Below are 24,025 nucleotides of genomic sequence, written 5' to 3'. Positions count from 1 at the left end.
TTCCTGGATGCACCAAGAATTTGATGAATAGGCTGAGAAAGATACAAGTGAGATGGATTCAGCCTGAGAGAAACCAAGTGGTCAGGTGTAGTGATTGCAGGTTGGATGTAGAGTGATTCCTGTTTCTTTTTTTTTTTTAATTCTTTATTCATTTTTTCATCTTACATCAAGTACACAATATTACATCACCATTGAAACTTATACACATCACTTGAAATTCATTTAATTATGATTTTACATACATAAATTTAATCTCTCCCCACCCACTCTTCCCACAAAGTAATTTAATTCAAAATATCATATACATATTGTATTCTTATCTATTAATAAGACCTTTAAAATAACTTTCCACCCTCCCCCCTCCCAATACGTATAAATGTACTTTCAGTGGAAAATTAAGTCTATTCATTACAATAATTTGTTAATGGCCCCCAAATCTTTTTAAAATTATTATAATTCCTCTTTTGTATGGCAATTGTTCTTTCCATTTTATAAATATGACATAGCGAATTCCACCAAAATGTGTAGTTAAGCCTATCGTAATTTTTCCGATTGTTGGTAATATGTTGTATGGCAACTCCTGTCATAATAAAAGCTTGTTATTACTTGAATCCTGATTCTGAGTAAGCAGAGCAGGAAAAACTGGAAGAGAAATGGGCTCCCTGGAGCGGAAATGAATATACAACATCACTTGAAACTCTACCATTTCTCAAAAAGAAGATTTAACCCCAACCCCCCCCCCCCCCAAATTGTATTCAAGCAAATACATACTACATTATATAATAACATATACCATTTGTTCTATAATTTGTTATTAAACTTCAAAAACCTACCCCCACCCATTTTTCCCTATTTATATAGTAAATAGGGGAAAATGCTATTTATTCATTAACTTATTAATGGCCCCCACACATCCTTAAATTTATTAAAATATCCTTTTTGAACTGCTAACGCTCGTTCTATTTTATACATGTGACACACCGAGTTCCACTAAAAACAATAGTTTAATCTTTTACAATCTTTCCAATTATATGTTATTTGTTGAACGGCAACACCTGTTAAAATCATTAAAAGTTTTTATTATTAGAGGATAATTGATTTTTAGCTCTCATAGACATGCCAAATAAAACTGTGTCATATGACAATGCTACATGATTTTCTAGCATACAATTTATTTGATCCCAAATTGACTGCCAAAAGTCTTTAATAAATGGACAATGAAACAATAAATGATCTAAAGTTCCAGCCTCGAGATGACAATGCCAACATCTATTAGACTTAGAGCAATCCAATTTTTGTAAACAAACAGGGGTCCAGAGTGCTCTATGCAACAGGAAAAACCACGTTTGCTTCATAGATGCAGACATTGTACATTTCATCCTCTAAGACCAAATATGTGGCCATTTATATGCATTAATTTGATGCTTAATCTCAATGCTCCAAATATTTCTAAGTCCAGTTTTTGGTTTCTTATTCAAATAGCCAGATAATAACTAATGTTGCCAGGGCCACCATGGAGCAAAGAGAGTCATGGTGGCTGGTTCTCTCTTGAGCTTGAACAGAGTTCTCAACATGAGAGGAAATGGAGGGAATGCTTATAGAAAATCAGACCCATCCCAGCCAGGAGAAAGGCCTCTGCTTCCAAACAGAGAGGAGAGGAAAGGCTGGAGCAAAACTGGGGCAACCGGTGATTGTGAGGAGTCGCAAACAAGTCCACTTGAGGAGTGCCCCATTGAACAAAGATGGACTGGAGAATTTCAGAGTTGAGAGTCCATTTATGAAGCTGATGAATTCTGCTGAGGTTGACTACTAGGGAATTCGTCTCCCCTTCAATGTAGACAGCTTTCAAGAAAGATTGCGAGCTGTCGCCCAAGTCCAGATTTTTTGGGGCCTCCTGACACAACAGGAGAGAACCCCTGCCTCCTTGCTCGTTTATGTAGTATATAGCTACTTGATTATCTGTGCGAAGGAGGAGGACTTGAGGGGAGAGTAGATGATGGAAGACCTTGAGGGCATAAAAACATTGCTGAGTTCCAGGAAATTAATGTGAAATTTCCGCTCCCAGCAGTCCAAAGACCCTGAGTCTGAAGATCGTCCATGTGAGTCCCCCAGACACAAGGAGATGCGTCTGTCGTGATGACCTTGTGATAAGGGGGCAAGTAAAAAAAGGAGACCTCTGGATAGATTGGAAGAGGCCATCCAGCATGAAAGCGACTGCAGAAGAGAGGATGTCACATATAAATCTTGTGAGAGGCGAGCCGTCACTTGAGACCACTGAGAAGCAAGGGTCCACTGAGGAGGGCGAAGATGCAGCCTTGCCAATGGTGTTACATGGACAGTGTGGCCTAGAAGAACCATCAGGTGTCTGACAGAGATGGATTGAAGAGGAAGCAATTGCTGACAAAGATGGATGAGAGCCTGAAGGCGATTTGGAGGAAGAAAAGCTCTCATGAGAGTAGAGTCTAGGATAGTCCCAATGAACTGCAGACGTTGAGTTGGAGAGAGATGTGATTTGGGGAAGTTGACTTAGAATCCTAGTGACTGAAGAAAAGAAAATGGTCTGAGATGTTACTTAGACCACGTCCTGAAATTAAACAGCCTACATCAACCAGTCATCCGGGTAAAGAAAGACTTGAAGGCCTGAGATTGGGGATATGCGGCCACTAAACATAGGCACTTTGTGAAGACTCTAGGAAAACATGCCAGGCCAAAAGGAAGTACCTTGTACTGGTAAAGACACCAATTGAGTTAAAAGGTACTCCTTGGAAGCCGGATGGATTGGAATATGCGTGTAGGCTTCCGTGGAATCTAGATAGCAGAGCCAGTCATTCCAAAATAGGAGAGGAGAAAGCAGGGCAAGGAAAAGCATCCTGAATTTCTCCTTGACTATAAATAGGTTGAGAGGTCTGAGAGTCAGGATGGGTCTCAAACCGTCAGCATACTTGGGTACCTAGAAGGAATGGGAGGAAAATGCCTGACCCCTCTGATCGAAGGAAACTTCCTTGATGGGATTAAGCAGAAGAAGAGATTTATCCTCCTGAAGAAGAAGGGAGGACTATGAAAAGTCCAAAACAGACTCGTTTAGGAGATGGTCTGAAGGCAGGATGTGAAAATTGAGTATGTAACCCTGACACATAATAGTGAAAATCCATAGATCTGAGGTGATGAGCTCTCAACAATCTATGAATAACTGAAGATAGCCTTCAATGGGTTGAGGCGTTAACTGGAAAAAAGGGGAGATTGATTATTCTGAATAAACACGTCAAAAAAGGCTGTATGAGGCCTTCTAAACTGGGCAAGATGGCAGCGGAGATGGAGCAGTGAGAGGATGCTCTGACCAGCGTTTGATACTGCCTAAAGAAGAACATGGTTAAGAGGAAGGTGAAACCGTGTTCGATCCCAGCCGAACCGACATCACCCCCAGTATTGGGACAACGAACGCTGGAGAGCTTCCTCTTACCGAAAAGTGCTAAAGAAGAATTTCAGAGTAATGGCAATCAACATAGAGGAGATTTCGCCCGCAGTGCAGCTGAGGCTTCACTGAGCCCCGAAGACCGCGACAATCCACTTCAACCAGGAAGTGAAACACAGAGGTCGAGGGGAAGCTCCAGTACGGATACCGAAGAAGTTGCCATACCAGGTTCCAGTGCTGGGACTCTACCTTTCATAACAACAGACGTGGAGCAGTTACCAGCTGGGGAAATCGGCTCAGATGCAGCGGAGGTGGGATGGCCTGAGTAGATTCCTGGGAGGTCCGACCCTGCAGCAAATGGAGTCACTGAGGCTGGAACAAGGAGCTTCACTAGGTTGAAGGAAAGACCGGACAATATATCCCTGAAGGAGGTATGGGAAGCTGTTGAGAATTTGGAGGTGAAATTATTTGAACGTTTAGATAAAGTTCTACAACTCCCTGAATTGGTTCACCTTTATGTTAAACAAACTGGGGATACTGTGGCTAAGGTGGACTCCCAAGTTCAGGAATTAAAGAAAACTGTAGAAAAGGTAAAGGAGACACAAGTGACTTTGGTAAAGGATAATCTAAATGTTCATCAGAGAATTGAAAGACTTGAAAATTATGAACGAAGACTGAATTTAAGATTTTTGAATTTTCCACAATCTTTTTTATATCGGCCTATAGAGATGTTAAAAAAGTTGAAAGAATCCATGCCTCCAATAATTAAAGTGTACTATATTAACTTGGGAAGTCCACTGAAAAAATTAAATACAGATCAGAACCATTAAGCCAATTTGGATGTTACTGGTTTGTTTGAGAATTCTGATATGGCTCTTAATAAAGCGACACTTATTGATGCTTTTGCATTAGAGCAGTAGTTCCCAAAGCTGTCCTGGGGGACCCCCAGCCAGTCAGGTTTTCAAGATATCCCTAATGAATATGCATGAGAGAGATTTGCATACCTGTCACTTCCATTATATGCAAATCTCTCTCATGCATATTCATTAGGGATATCTTGAAAACCTGACTGGCTGGGGGTCCCCCAGGACAGCTTTGGGAACCACTGCATTAGCGTATGATAGAGACTGGATCTTACAAATGTATTTCAGGGCTAAAGATGTAAAATTTAAGGGCTATTCAGTCAAAATATTTCCTGACCTTTGTATGTCTACTCAACAGAGAAGAAAGACTTTTTTAGCCTTTAAATCTCAGGTAGTAGACCAGGGGTGGGCAACTCCGGTCCTCGAGGGCCGGAATCCAGTCGGGTTTTCAGGATTTCCCCAATGAATATGCATTGAAAGCAGTGCATGCAAATAGATTTCATGCATATTCATTAGGGAAATCCTGAAAACCTAACTGGATTCCGGCCCTCAAGGACGGAAGTTGCCTACCCCTGTAGTAGACCTTAAAGGGACATTCTTTTTGCAATTTCCTTGTAAGTGTGTTATAAAATTGGAGGAGAAAACATATGTATTCTTTAACCCTGAGCACTTGAAAAGTTTTTTGGAATCAAGGAAACCTCCAGTTCCAATAGCAATCTCTACACCCTTAAGGGTTGATGCAGCAGAAACTAATTAATAATTAGCACTTATATCTGTCAGTTGGAATCTAACTTTTCTTTATAATATATTTCCTTTATTCCTGTTGATTTTTCTTACATCTTGCCTTTCTTTCTAGGTCTCTTTCCTTTTAATGGAGGTTTAAATAGAGAGACAATAATTGTACTTGAAGTTTTCAGGATTATTTTCTTTATTATAATTTGTTCCTTATTGTAACCCTACTTTCTGTGACAAGATTGTATGCTTGTATAAATTTGAAAAATCTTAAAAATTTAAAAAAAGGCTGTATGGATGTTGTTGCTGACTTAGTTGCTGTTGTGACTGTCTCCTGGAATGAGACTGGAACAGAATCAAAGGTATAAAGGGCCGAGAAGGAGGAGGCTTCATGGTGGACATGCCCAGAGTGTCCTATCTGGGCTCGTGGCAGAGAACAGCTGAGAAGCCTTTTCCATGAAAGGGCAATAATTTGTCCCCTAAACAAGGTGCATTTAGGAGGCTGTCGTGGTGTGCAATGGCCAACTGAGACCCCCCCAAGCCAGGCAAGGTGCCTCATAGCAATGCTGCCGCACAAGAAACCAAGGCAAAGGCGGCCTGTGCTGATCCAACCATGCACTTGCAAAGGTGAAGCAAGATTGAAATAAAATATTGAAAAAACTAGGAGTTTATATTCCAGAAGATATTTTGGAACATGGCTAGTTGTTGCACCAAATGGTTCAGGTAAAAGGCAAAGGGAAATATCAGACTGGTTGGCCAAGATAGCATTCTGATTGTGACATGAGCCAAACCGATGTAAAGTCTTATCCTCTCTGATAGGAGGTACAAAGGCATAGACACTCACTCCTGAGAAGAGATGTATAAGGAAGTGGAGGTGCATCAAATATGAAAAGGGAACCATCCTGTATAGGTAGTCCTAAGAGCATGAAGCCACCGGTACTGTAAGCAGAGTTTCAAAGTTGGAAGAACTACCTTGGTGGATGATTAAAACTAAAGTATCTAAGAATTGTTTAGATGCTTTAGAATCCGCCTCTAAAGGAATGGATAAAGCCCTAACTTCTCCAGGAGAAATGTGGTAAAGGAGCTTCCTGAGAAGAAAGGCAAGTAGAATTACTCCCTGAGGAACATTCAACGTCGAAGAGCAAAATTTCCTGTTCAAAAACACCTGAGAAATCTGAATCTCTAGTAATGCGGGGCGGTGCCGAACAGATGGTACCAAAAGCTCCAAATGCTTTGACTTGTGAAGAGCTTTGGTAGACGGTACCGATATGGAGGAGAAGATCGGTGTCAGGAGACCGTCAATGTTGGTGCCACTACCAGAATCGTTGCCGCTACTGAAAACTCCCGGGTAGGTACTACCGGAGGCGTTGGCTCAGACTTAACCTGAACCAAGAGAGTCAATGTAGACACGGGAGTCGGCATAAGCAGCCGAAAATCCTTCCGTAAGTCCTCTTGCAGGAATTGTGCTATGCGCTGCATTAGAGAAAAGCACCGGTACCATTGGACTTTATCAGCTGGTACCTTCAGCGCCGCTCGACGCTCCAGAGATGAGAATGCTGGTATCAAAGCATTCATCGATAATGAAGTGGAGCAAGAGGAGGGCTGTTAGAGGTCGGCAGGATTAGACTCACTGCTGCTATTACTCGAAGTGCAGAGAGAGCAGGGAAAGGTTAGGCAGCAAACTTACCCACTGGAGGTGAGACACCGCAGACAGCATAAGGAAATCCACTCTCAGCGTTGATGTCGGTGAGGGCTTCATTAATATGGCCCGGTGTCGGAAAAGCAGTGGGCACCGGATTCCTGATGGCGTGGAACAGGAGCTGCTGTTGAAGCGGAGTAGAAATGCGCTGCTGAAGAAAAAAGCAGAGGAAGCAAAAATTGGTAAGGTTGAGGGCCCGACACTGCGAGAAGGAGTGGTGGATGGTGGTGACCGCAAGTGCCCGAGCACAGCAACTGCCCATGAGAATTATCAGCGGAAGGGCCAGGAATGGTAAGACAGCCATAGGAGAAACAAAAGCTAGGGCAATCCATAAAGGCCTGCTGAACCAAAGCCCACAATAGGAAAAGAAAAAAACAAAGAATATAAAATATCTTGGTTTAAAAAAAAAAATAAAAGAAGAAAAATAAAAGAATAGAAAACTGACTTCTTAGCTCCACAGAAACGAAAAAACTGAGGGACCGCACACCCTGCATCGGGCGGGAAGGCACTCGCGCATGCGTGGTTCGGGCTATCGCGAACCTTCTAAGATCTTAAAGTGGCGATGCACTTTTAAAGTGGTCCGTATCGGGGCTCCGTCGGGGATGTCACCATACGTGAGAATATGCTGCCTGCTTGTCCTGGGATAAACTAGGGTATAAAAGTAGCATACCGGCTGGTTTAAGCTTCAGGATGGATATCACTTATCAGAAAGGCCGACTATTTTGTGTATGTCATTCGTTGACCCAATCTGCTGTACCTTTGGTTCATGTAAAGCTGATCTTTGATTATTATTAATAAATCTACTTTATATACAGCAATTGGGTTGTCATGAGGCCATTTCCTTGAAGGTTTACCAGCAGCCTTCAGTGGCTAAACTCAAGACAAGTTCTATGTACAGTTAAACAAGATATGAGGAACTGGTCTAAATTACAGTAAACTAGTCCATGTGTACAGTGGGTGTATGGCCATTCAACACATATTCATGGAGAACCATGACTGGGATGTAGTTATACTGGGCGATAATATGTTCAGGAAAGACAGGGTAGGAAGAAAAGGAGAGGGAATAGTATTATATGTTAAAGATCATATTAAAGCCACACAATTGCAGGATCTGCAGGGTGAGGAAGAGGCACTGTGGATCAATTTGGAAAAAGGGAATAGTAAATATATTTACATTGGTGTGATATACAGGCTGCCTTCACAGACGGAAAATACGGACAGAGATTTAATAATAGACATTCATAATATATCTTTTTTTTTTAAATTCTTTATTCATTTTAAAAATCTTTCATCAAGTGTACAATATTCATAATAAACACAATGAAATAAGGCACTTGCATATCTTATCATTATATTCTAAACATATAAATGTAACCCTCTCCCCACCCTCCCTCAAAACCCTTCCTTCATGTAACGAATCCTATATTTGTAACCCTCCCCCCTCCCTATTAATATATGATGTCATAATATATCTAAAAAAAAGGGGAAGTTTTACTAATAGGTGATTTTAACATGCCGGATGTTGATTGGGGTATCATTTTTGTGAGGTCTTCTAGAAGTAGGGCAATTTTGGATTCTCTACAAGGAGAACTGTTCCAGCAGTTGGTAATGGAACCCACGTAGGGTGGGATCATACTGGACTTAGTGCTTACAAATGGGGAAAGTGTTTCTGATTTTACAAAGGGTGATATAGTAGCATCCAGTGATCACTGCATCATGCGGTTTAATATTAAGATGGGTACAGAGAAGGCTCATTTAAAATAAAGGTTCTAGACTTTAAAAAAATCCCTAACTTTATTCAGATGCGGGATTATGTCAAGGAATTGTTCTCTGGGTGGGAATGTCTGGAAGGAGTAAAAATGCAGTGGGCAAAACTGAAAGGAGTTATTGTAAGGGTGACAAACCTTTTTGTGAGGCAAGTAATTAAAAGTACGAAGAAAAGAAGGCCGCTTTGGTTCTCAAAAGTAGTAGCTAAGAAGAAATAAGAGGTTAGCTTTCATAAACTACAAAATATCACAGAAAGAGGAAGACAGGCAAAAAATCTGGAAAAGTTAAGAAAGGCTAGTTGAGTACTCAGGAAAGCAAAGATACAAATGTGTTGGCTTGCATCGGTGGGGCCTGCCTGGATGGTTTGCAGTGGGTTGGTGACAGCATCAGATGACCTTTCGTGGTCTGCCTCTTCTTCCTGGTTTATCTAGTTGATCTAGTTTATCAATGGCTAAATACGAACAAACTGTCACTTAACATCAAAAAATCTAATGTTATGCTATTCCCATGGAAAGAAAATTTCACTCTCATTGCTCCTATTACAATAAAAAATGTCCCCCTACATCTAGTTAACAGTATAAAAATTTTAGGGGTGACTTTTGATAACAAACTTAATTTTCACGATCATATCAGTACTATCATTAAAACAACCTTCTATAGATTATGTAAGATTCGAGCAATTTCAAAATTTCTATGTCCGAAGTCATTAAATATTCTCATTCACTCCTTGGTGATTTCCAAACTAGATTATTGCAACACACTCTTTAAAGGAATATCATTGAATGAAATTAAACGCCTTCAAATCATTCAAAACGTTTCTATTAAGCTTATAACCAAATCCAGAAAATTTGATCATGTTACACCTCTTTTAAAAGACGTGCATTGGCTTCCAATCACTCATCGAATAACATATAAACTTTCCCCATTTTAAAACTCTTCTCAATAAAACACCGGCGTTTATATATAAACTACTAATCCCTTACTATCCGTGCAGAACCTTAAGATCCAACGAACAAAATTTACTGACTATTCCTTCGCTCAAGATTATTAGCACAAGACGGCAGTTTATTTTTTCTGTAACCGCTCTACAGATTTGGAACGCTCTTCCAATTTACCTACGAAATGAGCATGATCTGGGAAAATTTAAAAGTAATCTAAAAACATTTCTTTTTAAAGATGCTTTTGATATTTAATCTATTAATTTTGTGACCATTGTTTTTTTTTTCCATTATATTTCATTATTCGTTTTCCTCATGTATTTTCCCTTTTTTTGTTCTGCTTTTCTATCATGAATTGTATTTCACTTCCCTTCATTGCCTTTTGTTATGAGTATATTGGACTATTTTTAATTTAATGTTATTATTTAAAGTCTGTAATGTTTGTTTCCCTCTGAATGTATTTTAAATTGTACATCGCTTAGAATTACGATTAAGCGATTAATCAAATGAACTATTAAACTTGAAACTTGACTTGAAACTTTCTTTGCCTTCTGCTCTTGGGCCCAGATTGCAACAGTTTATTCCTTTACCTCTGGCAGGGATGGCCCCACAGCCCACCATCACTTCTCTGTGTCGATCCTTCCTTGCAGATTTGGAGCTCTATTGGACTGGATTGATGATTGGAATTTATTTTGCACTAGATTGGAATTTATTTTGCTCAATCTCTAATCTCTTAAACTTATTTTTATATTTTAATTTTATTCTTTTTATTTCTTCTATCTTTTTATTTTATTATTTGAATTGTATCTTTCCCTCATAATTCTTGGAATTTTGTTATCTTTTCTGTTTTAATAATTATTTACTCAGGTACTTTAACTAGATCGTGAGCCTTCAAGATAGATAGGGAAGTTCTAAGTACCTGTATTTTATTGTAAACCATTTAGATCTGTAATATGCTTAAGCGGTATATCAAATGTAAATAAAACATAAATGGAAGAAAAAAGTAGCTCACCTGGTAAAACAGGGAGACAAGACATTTTTTTTTTAGATATATCAATGATAGGAAAAAGTGCAAAAGTTGCATTGTGAGTCTCAAAAGTGAAGGGGAATAATATATAGAAGCTGATAAAGAAAAAACTGAATTGCTTAACAAATATTTCTGTTCTGTGTTCATGGCTGAAGTGCCAGGTTTGGGACCGTAGAAGACAAATGTGAATAGTGATGGACAAATGGTAGACCCTGATAGATTTTCAGAGGGTTGTATTCGTGAGGAGCTAGCTAAATTAAAGATAGACAAAGTGATGGGCCAGATGGTGTACATCCGAGGGTGCTGAAGGAATTTAGGGAAGTTCTTGTGGCTTTGCTGACTGACCTTTTCAATGTTTCTCTAGAGTTGGGAATGGTACTGGAGGGCGGATATGGTCCCTCTACACAAAAGTGAAAGTAATGAAGAAGTAGGAAATTACAGGCCAGTAAGTTTGACTTCTGTGGTAAGCAAATTAATGGAAACATTTTTTAAAACATAGAATGGTGAAGTTTCTGGAATCCGGTGGATTACAGGACCAGAGGCAATATGGATTCACTAGAGATAGGTCGTCAGACAAATCTGATCAATTTCTTTGACTGTGTGACCAGTGAATTGGGCAGAGGGAGTGTGCTAGATGTGTAGATTTAGATTTTAGCAAAGCATTTGACAGTGTTCCACACAGACGTCTAATAAATAAACAAACTGAGTGCCCTTGCGATGGGCCCCAAAGTGACAGGCTGGGTCAAGAACTGGTTGAGTGGAAGATGACAGAGGGTAGTGGTTAATGGAGATCACTCTGAAGAAAGGGATGTTACCAATGGTGTGCCTCAAGGTTCTAATCATAGGCATGTTCTTTTTGACATTTTTTATAAGTGATATTGCTGAAGGGCTGTCAGGTAAGATTTGCCTCTTTGCAGATGATACCAAAAGCTGCAATAGAGTAGACACCCTGGATGGTGTGAATAATATGAAGGAACAGTACAGTATATTACAGTTTAGGGGATGAAGAACTTATGTGCACAACAGAACAGCGGGACTTGCGTGTGATTGTATGTGATGATATTAAGGTAGCCAAACATGTTGAAAAGTTGATGACGAAAGCTAGAAGGATGCTAGGTGCATGAGAAGTATGGCCATTAGGAAAAAGGAGCTTTTAATGCCCCTGTATAAGATTCTGGTAAGACTTCATTTAGAATATTGTACACAATTCTGGAGACAGCACCTTCAAAAATATATAAAAAGGATAGAGTCGGTCCAGAGGAAGACTACTAAAATGGTGTGTGATCTTTGTCATAAGGTGTATAGGGATAGACTTAAAGCTCTCAATATGTATACTTTAGAGGAAAGGCAGTAGAGGGGTGATATGATAAAGACATTTAAATACCTGTGTGGCGTAAAAGCGCATGAGTTGAGTCTCTATCATTTGAAAGGAAGCTCTGGAATGAAAGGGCATAAGATGAAGTTAAGAGATGATAGGCTCAGGAGTAAGGGTGGTAGATGCGTGGAAAAGTCTCCCAGAAGAAGTGGTGGATGCAGAGATTGTGTTTGAATTCAAGAAGGTATGGGACAGGCACATGAGATCTCTTAGAGGAAGAGATAATGGTTACTGCAGATGGGCAGACTAGACGGGCCATTTGGTCTTTATCTGCCATCATGTTTCTGTGCTTCTATGTATTAAAAGCTTGGGAGAAGAGTTAAGCTTTCACTTGCTTTCTGAAGTAGAGATAGTCTTGAGTTAGATGTAGTCCCTCTGGAAGTAAGTTCCAGATTGTGGGGGCAAGTCCTGAGAAAGCTGACTGGTGTATCTTTTCTTTTGATGAGGGTACACAGATAGTAATGGTCCAAGGAGTGATGCTTGGAGTAATGCTCCATCAGAGTGACATGGACTGTTAATGCTGATACTTGGTGACTCTCCTGAATTTCCTCTATAGTGGAAATTAAGTTGTTTATTCTTTGCTGTGCTGATATTAGTTCTAGATGTGACTTGGTTATAATTTGGTGGTGGGATCTTATTTAGTGATATGAACACACATCAATTAAATTTTAAAGAATACAAGATACGTGTGGTTGAACAAAATTCTCACAAGTGATATGAAATCTGTTTTGAAATATTGATTTATTTCATGGGAGAAGATTGATATAGACTTTGTAACACACAGTTTTAGGAGGTTTTTATGCCTGTAAGGAGGTGCAGATAGGTCCATGAGGACTCTAGTTCCAGACTGTGTCCTAAGGCTTTCCTCCTTAATGCTATTTAGGTTTGAGATATAGCTTCCACTTTATTTGAGTTATCAGGTTTATATGCCTAAAAGAGGGTTTTTTGATGGGACTAATCATTTATAATAAACCCTAGTAACTCCCAAACCAGAATGGTTGAGTGAATAGATCTTTCTGCCCATGAGCTGCATGGTTGACTAGCCAATCATACAAATAGGGAAACACATGCTCCCTCAGTCAGCTGTGTAAATATGCTGCAATGACCACTAAATCCCTTAACACCCAAGGTGTAGTTGCAAGGCCAAATGGCAGTATGCAATTCTGATAATGGTGTTTTCCCTATGACAAATCATAGATACTTTTTGTGGTTTGAATGTAGCTGCATATGAGTGTAGGCATCCTTTAGATCCAGAGAATACTCGTAGCCAGTCTTCTATTTGAAGAACTGGAACAAGAGAGCTTAAAGAAATGTACTGAGCTTTTATTTTGTGAAATGTTTGTTCAGGTCTAGGATTGGTGGTATTCTCCCATCTTCTGCATGATCAGAAAATACTTGGAATAAAATCCTTGCCTTCTTTCCTACAGTGGAATGGACTCAAACACATTGGCCTGTTAGAGGCAAAAGAGATCCTTTGTAAGTATTTTCTTATGCTGAGAGCTTAATCTTAAGGGCTGCGTGATGGGAACGTGTGCTGGGAATGGAGTTGTGGGAAGAGGAATAGAGAGGTCCAAGAAGGGATGAAGGGGATTAACAAGGGGTTATTGACAAGAGAAAGAATTCTGCTGTAAAGGTCTTGACGAGGAAGAAAGTGGTTGTAAGGGGACGAGAGGTTGGATAATGGGGGCAGAGTTGTGGGAAGGAATAGAGGGGGGTTAGGAAGGGGTGAAGGAAATTGAAAGGGGTTATTGGTTAGAAGAGAGAATGTTGTAAAGAGCTAGATGTGTGAAAGCTCTAAAGGGACGAGAGGCTGAGTGATGGGGACAGCAACTTTTAGTGGAGCCATGTGAGTGGAGAAGAAACAGGCTCTGAGGGTAAGAGGACCTCAGGGAGCATGGGGCTGTGATGGGGGACTAGAGCTGGGAGGAGGAGACCTTATTTGGAAAAGAAGAAGCTAAGTAGGCAGAGGGGACACAAGATGCAGAGAAAGGAGTTGCTGAAAGAGATGGAGTGTATCTGTGTGAGATTGGGAAAAGAGAGGCTGAGAGAAAGGTCATGATATAGGTAAAACATATGAAGGTGAGAAGAACTGCTGGATTCTCTAAACAGTGCCATTGTCAGCAGCCACCTTAAAAGCTTCCTCCAATTTCGTGTCAATCATGCGACAGCATCGTTTAGAGAATCATGCCTTTGGCAAAAATAGATTTTCCAGGCCTACATTTCTGGCACCTACCTTTGACATGAATTCCACCTCCGGAAGTGCCTACTGGCACCTAATGCCACAACCAGCATTAGCCATACCTATAGTGGCATTAGGCGCTGGCAGATGCCTCTGGAGGTGCAATTATGATGTCATTTATTTAGATACCGGTAGGCGCTTAGAATTTTTACTTAAATACTGTTTAAAATTGGCGTTTCTCTCTTAACTTTGGTGCTGATAGGGTGCCTACCAGTGCCTAAACTAAAGCGCCATTTATAGAATTTCCCCTGAAATGTCTAGAATATGCCATATTTTCTTTCACATTATTTTATTTGTTCAGCTGTAGTCAAGACAAAATCTTTCTCCAAATAAAAATCTGCGATATCAATGTAAGAGAAACTTAGGGGTAGATGTTCATTAGGGTTTATATCAGCAGGAGAGGCTCCTATCCACTGAAGCCTTGCTCAGCAGGCCATTACTGCATATGTGGTGGCACTTAACTACACATGCAAGATGGTTCATGAATGGAGCCAAGAAAAAGCCAGCAGTTATGTAGGCAGCATCGATACTCAGTGCTAATGCTTGCACAGATAACCAGTCAAATATAAAAGGGGGACGAGTTACAAACAATGTAACAAGAGTGATAAAATGCATATATTGAAATAAGAAAAAATCACTCAAGAGACCTATTCAAAGTATTATATGGATGATATAACAAAGTTCACAGGTTTGCTCAGAATCATGGAGGGGAAAACTGGGGCGAACCCCAGAAAAACCACCTCACAGCCCAATCATCGCATGAAAAGTAAACAGAGCGTTATATCATTTCATATATGTTTTTGATGAGAAAAAACTACTGTTTACTAAGCTTGTAGTTAAAGAACTAGACAAACTTAACTTGCAGATTCCGCGGAATCTCTTTATACCCATCGCATGAGCGTTTTTTCACCTTTTCCTGTGCGTTCCCTGAGGCAGGACCGAAACATGCATGTCGGAACTCGCAAGCTGCAAGTTAAGTTTGTCTAGTTCTTTAACTACAAGCTTAGTAAACAGTAGTTTTTTCACATCAAAAACATATATGAAATGATATAACGCTCTGTTTACTTTTCAAGCGATGATTGGGCTGTGAGGTGGTTTTTCTGGGGTTCGCCCCAGTTTTCCCCTCCATGATTCTGAGCAAACCTGTGAACTTTGTTATATCATCCATATAATACTTTGAATAGGTCTCTTGAGTGATTTTTTCTTATTTCAATATATGCACAGATAACCAGGACTAAGCTGAGCAGGTGTCCTCCAGCTGCATTGCTACCACTAGGGGGTGGAATATTTTCAGTCGCTAAGGACAGGTATGTTCCCTGGAGTCCTGCAGAACTTGCCTGTCCCTCACAATTGAAAAATGTGACAGTAAAACAGCACCCTCTATTGGTGAGACTGTGGGTGGAGGACTCCTGCTCAGCTTAGAGGGAACAGGACCACACAAAAGACAGTCCTATCTTTGCTCAATTAGCTATGAGGGTGCTGGCACTAAGCATCAGTTGGCACCCACATAACATATGCCCAAACATGGCCTAGGCAACGAATATTTGGATAAGATTTGTCCTGCTGTGGTCAGTCTGCTAAACCATCTTAGGCTCAGTATCTGAAGGGTTACCAGACGTACAGATTTACCCGGACATGGCCTCTTTTTTAAAGAGCACGTCTGGCCGTCCGGACTGCTTTTCAAAACCCGGCACTTTTTCTGGCTTTTGAAAAGCTTCTTCTTTGGGACCGCGTCGAGAGGGCATCTGCGCATGTGCAGATGTAACACAGTGATGTCATGCGCATGCCCTCCCTCCCGACGAGAACAGGTTGAATGGGCAGGGATGGGGTGTGATGTGGGTGTAATCAGGCAGGGCTAAGCAGAATTGGGTGGGTCTGGGAGCAAGGCTACGGAATTTAGTAAACTAAAATCTGGTAACTCTAAGTATCTGGGGGTTAGCGTTTTGCTAATCTGAAACAACCAAACAGATTTTTAAAATGATAAATGCAGTTATTTTAAGTAATAAACTACTACATACCTATCAGTGCAAACTGAGAGTCCAGGCCCAATGTAATAAGCATAGAGAAGAATAGAATGGACCAAAAAGGGGCCAATGGCAACTGAGTCAATGCTTCTGGATAAGCAATAAATGCCAAACCAAACCCTAAAAAGGAACATAAATATTAGAAGTTATTTTCCAGTTTTGTGTACTCTCTTTGAAAATTAGGTACATAATCTGCAAATAGTTTGCACCTAGGCAGACAGTTTGAAAACTGCCTCCAAGATTGTTTTAGATCATCGTTAGGTGGCATCAACTCATGTTCAAGTCCTAGAACATCCGGTCCTATATATTTCTGTATATTCCCAAATATATAGCCCATTTTAGATAAATCGTAGAAACTGAAACTGATAAGTCCAGGTTGGGACATGCACAATTTTGGTAGTGTTTTAGAAAAGGATTTGCCAACAGAGAGGAGCTCATGGGAATCTGCCTACACTTGCAAGGGGTACAGCGATTTAACAAACATACATTTTATAAAAATGAACTCAGGAACTCAGCAACCTACGTATGTAAGTTACACATTTAAATAGGGGTGTCACGATATAGAGATGTAAGTTTGCACAAACACAGGCATTACCATCCACATATAACTTACAGAAGAGATACACCAACTTTCATATATAACTTGCATGAAAATCATACATGCAAGTTGTGTTGAGTTTTACTGCTGCTCCCATGCATTTTTATATTTTATTTGTAAAAAATGCTTCTTTGGGCCAACCCTTTTTTAGGAGGGATTTAGGGAGTTCTTTCTCTTAATTCCCAAACGGGAAATAAATGATTGCAACTTCTGCTGGTAATATAACAGCATGTATATATATATATAGGTTTGCATAAAGGCAGGCAAACATATAGGGCTCCTTTTACGAAGGTATGCTGGCGTTTTTAGCTAACCCCACGCTACATGGAAAATACTAACGCCAGCTCTATGGAGGCATTAGCGTCTAGTATGCGGCATTGTAGCGTGCGCTTAGTGCACGCTAAAAACGCTAGTGCACCTTCGTAAAAGAAGTCCATAGTGACATAATAGCATATTTACTATGAGGAAGATTCTCAAAGCTTACTGTGCCCTTAACGATGGTTGTTAAACCTGTTCCAGCCGGTTTAGTGTGTATGTATTTTAGCGACCAATTATCAGAACAACTCACCGCGGTTTTTTCCGAGCTTTCGAGCAGTCCTCGACTCAGCCATGCAAATGTAATGCATCAAGGTCATTAATATTAAAATGGTAGTAAAATTGGCTCATCAATATTCAAAAGAGCACTCTGGATGATTCTTTATCCTTGCTGTGTGATTCCTCAAGCATGGTGCCAGCTTTTGCGAACAAAAATCACCAGCTGCTCCAGAGGTGCTGGTGCTGTGTAAATTGCATCTCAGGCATGTGTTTCTAGTTGTGGCAGGATTCACATGAATTATAATATGGGGGAACAAAAGCATGCTTCTTGAGCATATGTATTATAGGCTTGTCTGATGAGTATAGGCTGTGGTTTATGATAAAATCTGAATTATAGGCATTTGTGAGTCGCACATGTTTTGTGCTACAATAGCGGACAGCATTATGAATGGTGGTTCTTATATTCATGCTTTCCATTTTGACCTGATGAGAAGATATGTAATGAGACCCGAAGATGATGATGACGGCATTGCTTTTCCCATCACATGCACACATTTAAGCCTCTTTTCATGGTGTATTTTGCACATGTGCCGATCGCTATCACCAGCAACTCATCATGAGTAAATTTAGCGACCCGTCACGAAACTCTGCGAACTTCATTTGCATGCAGTTTTTAAAGAATTACTCATCATTTTGAAATCATTACAATAATGGCTGCGATATTAGAAAATCTTCTCCTATGTGTATTCCTGCCTTTATGCCTTTATTAACATGCTGTAACATGAGATTACAATCATTTATTTTCCTTTTGGAAAAAATAGCTATGGGGAATTAAGAGGAAGAACTCCCTAAATTCCTCCTAAAAACAGTTAGCCCAAAGAAGCATTTTTTTTTTTTTACAAGTACAGTAAAACCTTGGTTTACAAGCATAATTTGTTCCAAAAACATTTCTTGTAATCCAAAACACTCATATATCAAAACAAATTTCCCCATAAGAAATAATGAAAACTCAGACGATTCATTCCACAACCCAAAAAATTTACATTTTAATACAAAATACTATATGTACTTGTATTGCAAGACCTCGTTCATTTAGAACAGTCACTACACTCCTGCAGCGTCAGAGAGAAAACCATTGGCTCAGTTGTAATGAAGTGACGCATGTATACCGTATGTATTCGTATTGCAAGATTTTGCTTGTTTAGAACAGTCACTACACTCTTGCAGTGTCAGAGAGAGAATAATTATCGGCTCAGTTGTGATGTGTGTATACTATATGTACTTGTATTGCAAGACATTGCTTGTATATCAAATGTTTTGTTTGTCTTGCAAAACACTTTCAAACCAAGTTACTTGCAATCCAAGGTTTTACTATATATGGGAGCAGAAGTAAATCCCAACACCATTATATTGAGACACACATGCAAATTTCCTTTATAAAATGGGGAATAAATGTGTGAATTTTGGTTCCACCCAAACCACATCCTCTTGCAATCTACACCAGAGCAGCTATATACATGCAAATCACAACTAGGGCTGCTAAATTAAGGGCCATTTTGTTAATTTAGGATTGTAGCAATATTGTTTAGAATCATAATTGCTGAGGGAAATTTTCTAGACCATTTTACACAGGTAACTAATATGTTACCCAAGTAAAATAAGGCTGTAAAGTACTTTCCCCTTTATGAGTCCCTGCAAGGAATTTCCCTTTTAAAACATACTTACAGACCTAAGGGGGGTGGGAGGGAGAGGGAGTTTAAAATGACCCAATTTATATATTCCAGAAGTGCTACATAAACCATGAAAACCCTTGTTGAATTAGAGGTCAATTTTCAAAACGAGCTCTTGCAAATAAAATAGTATTTCACCTGTGGAAATGGTCTATTTCAAGGCTGTCCTCCTTGCATGCAAATCAGAATATGTGTGCAATTCAACCACTTTTTTATTTTAATTTGGATTGGGGAGAGCATTTCTGGGATGGGATTAGGACATTGTTTCAGGCAAGAAAAGGACCTATGCTAAAGTATAAGTGGACTTATACAGGTAGCATGAAAATTAGCCCCGGGGTCTGCAAGCTAACGAGATTCCAACAGTTACATGGAGCAAAATCTAGCAACCTGAAAACATGTCAGTCTGTTTTGTAGAATCGATTTGACACAGTTCCTCTAAGATGAAAATATTAATTGTGCAGTAACTTTCTCATTCTTTTCTAGTCCCACCAGTTCAGTAGCAGATAAATTGGTCCCTGATGTGTCATATTTTACTGGAGATTTTGTTCCAGGATGTTAACTAGTGAAGAAATCTATAGGACAGTGATCTTCAATACAAGGCTTATAGGTCAGGGCTAGCTTTCATTCAGGAATGGCCTGCACAGACAGTTCAATTTGGGTGTTCATTTTGTGAATATTCAGTGGAATAGATGACGCTGATAGCAGTGAGAGACACCAAGTGGCAGCATATCATTGAATTACCCAAATAACTGTACCCACTCAGACTGTTATTTTTGCATGACAACAATTGCAGGATTCACAAAGAGGAATAAACAAAAAAATTGTGCATCCTGATTGCCCATCAGCAATTAAACCTGTTCATCATGACTCGGAGAATCTAGTTCCAGTTCCTTATTCCACATCTGCAGCACAATGAGCCGAAAATTCAGATGAAGAATGTGCCTGTGGAGGAGTTGTATGAACCTGAAGTGGATGAAAAACAACCTCACCTGCTAACTCAAGAAGATCTTAATGATCTGGTTAGAGACTACAAAATTTTATTAAGGAAAAACTTACCGGACTCTGCTACATCTTTAACAGACTTTCCTAAAACATGAGCCATGTGTCCCAGTATGGAAAAGACAGCAAACCCAGCAAATACACTGGTAACACAGTTTGTAACAGAAACAATAATGGAGTCTAGGTAACAGTTGTTGTTGAATTTATTGTAGGAAGATAGAGCAATCAGACCACCCCAGGCCGTTGAAAGAGAAAAGAAGATCTGAGTGGCAGCATCTTTCCAAACCTAAAGCGAGAACAGTTTTGAATGAACTATGATGTAATTTAATGGAAACACAGCAATAGATTAACATTAAACAAATGCTGAGAAACCAAACCTTCAGCCTCTTGTACTAAGCTGTACAAATTTTCATGGCAGATCAGCAATTTGGCTACATATGCAAGTGAAGACATTTTCATATGCGAGAATTTGAAAAATTCAGGGTTAATGGGCTGCTTTCTTAACAGACCTCCTCGGAGGGGAAAACCTAATGGTTAGTGCATCACACTGAGCACCAGAGGAACTTGATTCAATTCACACTGTGGCTTCTTGTGATGCTAGGCAAGTCACTTAACCTTTCATTGGGCCAGATACAAAAACATTGGGCCACTTTTACAAAGCTACAGTAGCCATTTCCATACAGTAAAAGTACTGCAATCCATTCAGTTCCTATGGGCTGTGTCTCATTTGCCATGCCGGAAGTCGGGACTTACTACCATGGCTTTGTAAAAGGGACCCTTAGATTGTAAGCCCACTAAAGTCAGAGAAAGTATCTGTATAAACACCTTTGTTTGTACTGTACAACAGAAAGGCAAAATAACAAGAATATATAATTTTGCTTTGCAGCAGCTCAATCATTTTAAATTAAATAATTTTTTGTGTGGCAATATATTCCTCCATAATTCCTTCATAGACTCCATAATTCATATTATGCTGGTATATCAGATGCCTACAACAAACTTACAAAAAGCCAACTGGCTGTCCAAGACAAGGGGAGTCAAAACAAAAGGCACAATGGAGAGGGACAAAGTAATCAATTATTTCAAAGCTTTTTATTAATGTAATTCATATATATGACTCAATGCAAGCTGTGTTTCGGATTTCCTGCCTTCATCAGGAGTCTATAACAGATGATACCCAAACAAGTTTTGCACAAGAATGAATAAAGAGCTCCTTTCAACAGTCGTTGGATGATGCTGTTGATGTTCAGCTTGTCCACATCTGCCATCCCTCAGATAACACTGGTCAAAAAGCATTTTGCTACTGGAGTTCTGTCACCAGTACCTTAACAAGGGCCACATGCTGAATCTAAATATGAAAGCAGTTTTCATCTATCACATCCTGTTTTTAAGGTATGTATCAGTTTGTATTTATATCATTTTTGGCAATAACGCTACCGTGAAACGTATTTTACTGTTTCTGTAACACAATATTCCATTTTAGGACAGCTCATTGATCACATACAGTATAATTTGAAAGTTTATACTAAAATTGATTGTGCTTATTTTTCTACCTGTGAATTTTTATATTTTGTTTGTTTTTGTCTAAGGTATTATAATTATTATGAACAGACAAAGCTGTGTTAACCATCCTGATCATTTCTGTTATATCTGTGGACAATTTACTGCACAAGATCAGTGAAAGAATCTGTCCAGCAAACTTCAAAGTGTATATAAGCATTATTTTAGATGTAAAGTTTGCAACCAAGATAAAGCGTGGGCACCTCATCTGTGTCTGCTATTCTGGATTAACACAGTGGCTGAATGGGAAACAGAAGAAGATGCCTTTTGCTGTACCCACGCTGTTGCGTGAACCAACAAATTATTGCTCAGACTGTTATTTTTGCATGATAACAATTGCAGGATTCACAAAGAGGAATAAACAAAAAAATTGTGTATCCTGATTGCCCATCAGCAATTAAACCTGTTCCTCATGACTTGGAGAATCTAGTTCCAGTTCCTCATTCCACATCTGCAGCACAATGAGCCGATAATTCAGATGAAGAATGTTTAAGTTTAAGTTTAAGTTTTAAGTTTATTAGGATTTTATATACCGCCTATCAAGGTTTTCTAAGCGGTTTTACAATCAGGTACTCAAGCATTTTCTCTATCTGTCCCGGTGGGCTCACAACCTATCTAACGTACCTGGGGCTATGGAGGATTAAGTGACTTGCCCAGGGTCACAAGGAGCAGCGCGGGATTTGAACCCACAACCCCAGGGTGCTGAGGCTGTAGCTTCAACCACCGCACCACACACTCCTCCATGTGCCTCTGTTGCTGTGGAGGATTTGTATGAACCTGAAGTGGATGAAAAACAACCTCACCTGCTAACTCAAGAAGATCTTAATGATCTGGTTAGAGACTTGTCATTGTCAAAAGAGAAAGCAAAATTGTTGGGTTCAAGGCTGAAGCAATGGAATATTTTAAGGCAGAACACCAATATATCTTTTTTCCGTGATCATCACACCATCCTGGCTTCCTTTTACCAAATGGAAGGAAACATTTGTTTCTGTACTGATATTAATGGTCTCATGCGTGTTTCTGATGAATGGAGACTATTCATTGATTCAAGCAAAGCAAACCTTAAAGCAGTACTTTTACACAATGGAAACCAGAAGCCATCTGTTCCTGTTGCTCATGCAGTTGGGTTGAAGGAAACATATGAGTTGACGGAGACACTTTTAAAACTCACACGCTATGTGGAACCTCTGTGGTGATCTCAAAGTTGTGTCACTCCTTCTGGGTCTACAATTGGGGTAGACCAAATACATGTGCTTCTTGTATCTTTGGAACAGTCGTGATGATGCCAACCACTACAGGCAGAAACAATGGCCAAACCGAGATGAATCCATACCAGGCAGATAAAATGTGAAGCACTTGCCCTTAGTACATCATGAGAAAATCTATCTTCCAGCACTTCGTATAAAACTGGGTCTGCTGAAAAATGTTGTCAAGGTGATGGACAGAAATGGTGATGCATTTCAGCACCTAAGAAGTACGTTTAGTTTCGAGAAAAGTGAAGCCCAAATCAAAGAAGGTGTTTTTGTTGGACCCAAAATCTGTGAACTGATCCTTGATGATGTGTTCAAACAGAAGCTGAACCCAGCTGAATCAGCAGCATGGGAAGCACTTGTGCTGGTTGTTCAGAATTTTCTTGGTAATCACATATCAGAGAATTAATTATGCTGAGCTTGTGGAGAATATACTGACAGCATATCAGCTAATGGGTTCCAGAATGTTACTTCAAATGCACTTCTTACATTCTCACCTTGACTTCTTCCCACCCAATCTTGGGGATGTCAGTGATGAGCATTGGGAAATATTTCATCATGATATCAAGGTAATGGAAAGCAGATATCAGGGAAAGTTCAATCCCAGTATGATGGGAGACTATTGTTGGTTCTTGCAAAGAGAGACAAATGTACAGTACAAGCATAAAAGCAAGTGTCTCAAACATTTTTGAACATGCTGCCATCACTTTTGGGTAAGTTAAGAGAGGCACAAATATATGCTGTAACATGTCTCCTTATTGTCTTCATGTTTGTTTTCAGATAAAATCCTTAACACAAGTTTGGTGGGAGAGAGTTCATACTTGCAATATTGTGCCGATATGGCAAACTGTCTAAAAATCAGTAATATGTATCTCAGAAACCTGATGTGCTAGTTGAATTTCAATTACAGATCTGAAATCAGTGTCATTAAATTAACTAAGAACACTTCTTAAGTTCTCAGTAGTAAAGAAAAACTTTTTTTGTTGACCAGTTTAATGAGTGGTTAAGTAGTGGAGGACCTGGCGGCACAGCATGAGATGAAGAAAAAGAAAATAGAGAGGAGGCATTTTTTTAAAAGTTGTAGGCCTTTTTTTTTTCTTTTGATTTTATTTTTCTTTTTTAAAAAAAATTAACCTCAACACTCGTTATCTGAGGGATAGCAGATGTGAACAAGCTGAACAGTGACATCATCATCCAATGGCTGTTGGAAGGAGCTCTTTATTCTTTCTTGTACAAAACTTATATGGGTAACATCTGATATGGACTTCTGATGAAGGC

At 39.6% G+C, this 24,025-nt stretch overlaps 1 protein-coding gene across 2 annotated transcripts in view; it reads right to left on the bottom strand.

The window, feature by feature from the left end:
• Positions 1-24,025, bottom strand: part of LOC117361374 (sodium- and chloride-dependent neutral and basic amino acid transporter B(0+)-like) — a 284,301-nt gene that overhangs the window by 101,905 nt on the left and 158,371 nt on the right. For both annotated transcript variants that reach the window (XM_033946600.1, XM_033946601.1), the window contains 2 exons: positions 19,995-20,223; positions 16,071-16,196 (listed from right to left, as the gene is read on the bottom strand). In XM_033946600.1, coding sequence (XP_033802491.1) covers positions 16,071-16,196; positions 19,995-20,223 — 355 coding nt within the window. The remainder of the gene's footprint in view (positions 1-16,070; positions 16,197-19,994; positions 20,224-24,025) is intronic.

Source organism: Geotrypetes seraphini, chromosome 5, assembly GCF_902459505.1.
Source record: "Geotrypetes seraphini chromosome 5, aGeoSer1.1, whole genome shotgun sequence".
In the NCBI taxonomy this organism is placed as follows: Eukaryota; Metazoa; Chordata; class Amphibia; order Gymnophiona; family Dermophiidae; genus Geotrypetes; species Geotrypetes seraphini.
This window is presented reverse-complemented; position numbering and strand designations above follow the sequence as displayed.